This window comes from Nannobrachium achirus (genome assembly GCF_963921795.1).
Source record: "Nannobrachium achirus genome assembly, chromosome: 4".
Classification (NCBI taxonomy): Eukaryota; Metazoa; Chordata; class Actinopteri; order Myctophiformes; family Myctophidae; genus Nannobrachium; species Nannobrachium achirus.
In genome coordinates, this window is record NC_137813.1 from 7,611,123 (window position 1) to 7,616,432 (window position 5,310).

The 5,310-nt window shown below is 40.3% G+C and overlaps 1 protein-coding gene across 1 annotated transcript; it reads right to left on the reverse strand.

Moving 5' to 3' along the window:
* Positions 1 to 339: 339 nt before the first annotated feature.
* LOC308282600 (GTPase IMAP family member 7-like) lies at positions 340 to 2,085 on the reverse strand (the record flags this gene model as incomplete). The annotated part of the gene is made up of 2 exons (XM_080722987.1): positions 340 to 1,118; positions 2,049 to 2,085. 2 exons carry the CDS (start codon positions 2,083 to 2,085, stop codon positions 340 to 342), a joined length of 816 nt encoding a protein of 271 aa, XP_080579113.1.
* Positions 2,086 to 5,310: the final 3,225 nt, after the last annotated feature.

Sequence of the window (5,310 nt, forward strand, 5' to 3'; positions counted from 1 at the left end):
TACAATTTACAATTTACTTTACTTAATTTTACTATATAAAATCATTCCTCACAAAAACATGCAGTAATCCTAGTCTCTATACTGCCTCCCCCTGGCGCCTGATGGAGGGGAAAGGAACTGGTTGGAATAACGTGTTCCTTCCAGGTAATTTTGTTAGCTATATCATTTCACAGCATAAATGTGTCCGTCATTTTATTCATGATTTGAGGAGGGAGCATGATGTGCTATAGATATAGAATAATTTGGATCGTTTTCTCTTGATAGGCCAGGTTCCTTTCATAAGTAGACCCGAATCTACCTGACATGACCCAACGGGTCGGGTAGGGCCTAAAATGTATGCTAATTATTCAGGCCGCCCGGGCCTTGGGCCGGGAGAACTCTATTCGCAAGTTCCATCAGGAACCTTAAGACCAATTCCTTTAATATGTCTAAGAAGATGAATGAATATGTTCTCTCTTCAGCCGCTTCTCTTGCCACATTTTGTTCTTCTTGTTGAATGAGCCTCTCTGCCTCTCTGTACATATCATTGGTGTAGCATGTGTTTCCATTTGCTGCGACCATGTCATCAATTATCTTGATTAGCTCAACTACTTGATTTCTGTCTTTGCTTGTGTTGTCAAAGACATGGAACCTGTCTCCACAGCGCTGAACTACTTCTAGAAGCCCTGCCGAGGACTCTGGCCCTTTCACGTAATTTTGAATGGTTATTCCATCACGTTTCAAATTATCACCATTGGTGAACAGCACAATCATGTACATGTCAGCCATTTCCCCAAACAGCTTCTGCAGGGCTTTCACAGAATTCCTCTCTTCTGGGGTGAATCGACCAGCTTGCATGACGATCACGATTGCATGAGGGCCCGGGCTTGAGAACTGGATGCATCTCACAATTTCCTCTGCGATGAATTCAGGAGACTGTTCTGTGTCAAGCAGGCCTGGTGTGTCGACCACACTAATCTTTCTGTCGCACCATGTTATGCTACGCTTTTCACATCTCGCTGTCATTGAGGAGGGAGAGACTCTACTTCTAAATGCACCAGGGTCTCCAAGGATGGTGTTGCCAACGGCACTCTTCCCCACGCCAGTTTTTCCAATCAAAACAATTCTCAGGTCAGGACCTAAAAATAAAGAATAATAATAATATTAACATTACTATTATGACTGCTGCTACTACTACTATACTATCATCATTATCATCATTATTATCATCATCATCAAAACCATAATCATCATCATCAGCATCAGCAAGTTAAATTATTTTTGTTTTTTCTGTAAAGCCCTCATGCTTTATTCTTGCTCTGTAAAGCACTTAGAGCTGCATTTCATGTCATGAAAGGTGCTATACAAATAAGGTTATTATTACTTGCGCAAGCAGAGCGTGCAAGTACTGTAATCGGCTGGGTATATGTATGCAGATATCCCCCTCTTTTAAAGACTGTAGCCCTGAAACGGCTGGGATTCTGTGAATGTATGAATGTATGTCAGTGTCTCATCATTAACAGCCAATGAGGGATCAGCATTCCTGGTGATGCCACTGGTGATGTCAGCAGAGTTTGGTATACAAGAGCGTTCTTGTTAATGTCATCATTAACAGCCAATGAGGCCAGCAGGGCACACCTTGTGGCACGCTCTGCTTGCGCACAAGTAGGCCATGTGTTGCCTGCTTGCACGTGAGGCGCAAGTTTGCACCTCGACGGAGTGCAGTTCTAGTTATTACTATTATTATTATCATCATCAAAACAATAATAATAATTCATGTGAATTAAAGTAAAATAGTTTTGTGTTGCTAGTGCTTGTCTAACGAATATGACTACTACACCAGCTGAATTCACCAATTAGTTAAATGTTTGGTTTGCTTATTACACTCTTTTTATTACTTTCTTGAAAAAAAAAGATTTGTTAAAAATAATCGGATAATGCAAGTGCAACAGCTATTTCCTTTTTATATTTATTTATAAATGTCTGAATAAGACATTTAGCAAATATTGGAATACCTTGTTCAAATACCCACACAATCTAACAATTAATTATACGTTTTTTTAACTTACCTGCAGGAATGGAAGGTATGGAAGGAGAGGAATCCATTTCAGCTTGAACAAGTGAAGGCAAGGATAACAGAAATATCGAAATATTGTGGGTTTATATTGGCCAAGATGATTTTGAACATAACAGGCACTACACACCATAAAGAAGTTTATGCGTTTTAATGAAATGAATATTAAGCAGGGATTTCTGGGAAGATTGCCAGGTAGATGACATGGGGAAGGGCCAGGTAGATGGCGTGAGGGCATGCAGATAGCCTAGTAAACTAAACTCCTCCTCCTTCCTTTAAAAAGTGTCACCTGTCACCTAAACTTCAGTTGTTCCAACTTCATACACTGGCACACATCATCCAATTCCAGTCGATCTCTCTGGGGGAATTTTCCACTCAGGGTAAGTACTTTATTGATTATTCAAACTATTATAATTTAATAGTTTATAACAAATGTACTGTATCTGTATTTTCTTATTGTGTTTATTCATGTTCAATCACACTGAACTTTGTAGTCTGAATGTAAAATGAACTCAGGGGTCATCAATATGTTGGTCTGCTCCGTGGCATTATTGGCATCTTTTTTTTAACACACACACACACACACACACACACACACACACACACACACACACACACACACACACACACACACACACACACACACACTAAAGCCAAACACACTGAAAGTAGCCTATATAATAATCAATGCCAAATATTGCGAATTATTTTGTAAAAAGACTGGCCTGAACATCAGTCCTTATGATGAGTAGCCTATAGGGTAGGCATATTTTCAGCTGTTCATTGGAACCAACACACCCAGTGTTCTATTGCTCCAATCACGGGTAGTCGTCCTGTATCGTTTCTGAGCAGGGTCACAACGAATACCAGTCTGTTCTCCCTCCCGGCCGTTGGCCTCGGGCGTCTATCCGGCGGAACGGTACACGGTCTCTGCCTCACTGCCTGGTATTCCTAAACATAACCTCTGTAAAAGTTTTCAAATAATTGTAGTGGAGTTAAAGTACAATATTTGGTTTTCAAATAATTGTAGTGGAGTTAAAGTACAATATTTGGATTCAAGATTTAGTGGAGTAGAAGTAAAAGTATTGGAATTTGAAAATACTCAAGTAAAGTAAAAACAATACCTCATTACTTTACACCACTCTTCATGTCATATAAGCCATTTTAGGTCCTATTCTGCAGTGGCTGGCTCGCATGGCTGTTAACTCTAAACTGTCTAACCCTAAACTTATTTATCATCTTATCCTTAGTAAAACAAATACAAATACAAGTATACAAAAACTGCCCCACCGAGCAGGTGAGCGTACATTTAGCTAATGGCCGGGAGGGCGTTACCTCCTGTTTTGTCAGCCAGTTCCATGTTTTTCCCAGTGAAATGTTAAATGCGCACACGCGACTCGCCAGTAATCTGTGTTGCAGCTGACCAGATGTCCCCCTTTGCGTGGGACAGTCCCACATTTCCATAACTTTTCCGGCGTCCCACGTTGAGAAACCTGTTCCACATTGAGACTGGCAGGCTCCAGTAATAAATCAATGTGCAGGTGTTGATAGGTGAGCAAGCTGGACTGGACCACACTGGACACGAACAGCATTGAACTAGCAGCACGTGAATACATCATAGTACTAGGATATCCTCCTAATAATTGGCTTGCCATTGTAAATCTCCCTCATTGTCTCTTTTCCTGCTAGTTCTTTTTTTAAGCCTGTTAAATATCCCCTTGGCTACAGCAGGTTACTAACAAAACGATAGGCAGTATCAAATTACCTCAAATGAAGCATTTAATAGCAATTTACTGTAAGTAGCCTAAGTTGCTATTAACCCCCCCGCCTGCCCGTCCCACTTTTTCTCACACAAACAGTACTTATGTCCCTCAAATGAACAGTTTGGATCTGGTCACCCTAGTTGCAGCCACCAAGCGGTCAGGGCGAGAAATGGCCACAGGGCACAGGCTGACAAAAACATGGAACTGGCTGACAAAACAAGTATTGTTTCAACACATCACTTGGATTACCGCCGTCGTTAAAAAAGTAGACATGTGAGAGACGGGTATATACCGTAGGACCATTGTCTTGCATGACATCATTACATTGAGTGTCTACCCAAACATTGAATCACCAATACAACACTGAACACACCCCATGAATAATAGTCCTACCTGAACAAAAGGAATCTGTAGGTATTGCTGGCACAGCTGTTCATATTAATATTAATGCAACAATAGGCACAACATGCCGGTGTGTTGAAGTGGGGGTGTTTTGAAAAGGGGGGTTTTGTCTGAATGGAGACCTGTCCCCGTTTATATGCAAGGCCGAAGGACCACCATCTCAGAGTTAAAGACCTGTAATAGTCATTTAGGGGAATTAGGCACACATTTTATTTTGACAAATATGTCCACCACAAGCCAGCATGGCGATGACCCCTGAATTAACTTAATATCTTGTATTTTTAAAAGTAAAGTAAAAAATATACTACAGCACTACACACTACTAATTTACATGTTAGAAAGCATGACAACCATTTAAAACAAAAATATGTTTGTATCTGTTTCACAGACAAGCAGAATTAAATTGCTCTCTTGGGAGAAGACGGTGAGCTACAGTACTGTAGGTGAAGACACCACCACCAGGTAAACAGAAAACAGGGGATTTTGGATCATGTAATTTCTATTGTGTATGTTTAAAAAAAAAAAAAAAAATCTTTGTTTTTCCTTTGTATAATTGGCATATCCAGACTCTGGAATCCATGAGAAGCCATCTCATTCTGGACCAACAATGACAGGTATACCATAAAGTTACTTCACTCTAGTATATGGAAATAAATGAGCACTCTGGAATTGATGTCCTTCTCAGGAGCTCTTGCTTGCTGTAAGCAAGAGCTGATGTTGGAAAACAAAGGCAACAATGAATGCCTGGGCAATGAGACAATAATAAAATAACATTTCATCAACACTTTAATTACATGAAAAGATTAACATTACTGTAAATGGTGATATGGGTTCTGTGACTTCCCATTTCTCCTAGTCCACTGCTATGGCTGATAAGGCAGGTCCTCATTTGAATATCCCAATGATGAATGCCAGGTTGATAATTTATGTTAATATTTGTATTTGTCTCTTTCATGTTTTACACAGAAAACGGTGACATCAGAATTGTTCTGGTTGGACAGACGGGCACTGGAAAAAGTGCGAGTGGAAATACAATCGTGGGAAAGCCAGCTTTCGCATCAAGAATGAGCGCAGTACCGGTTACCAGAGAGT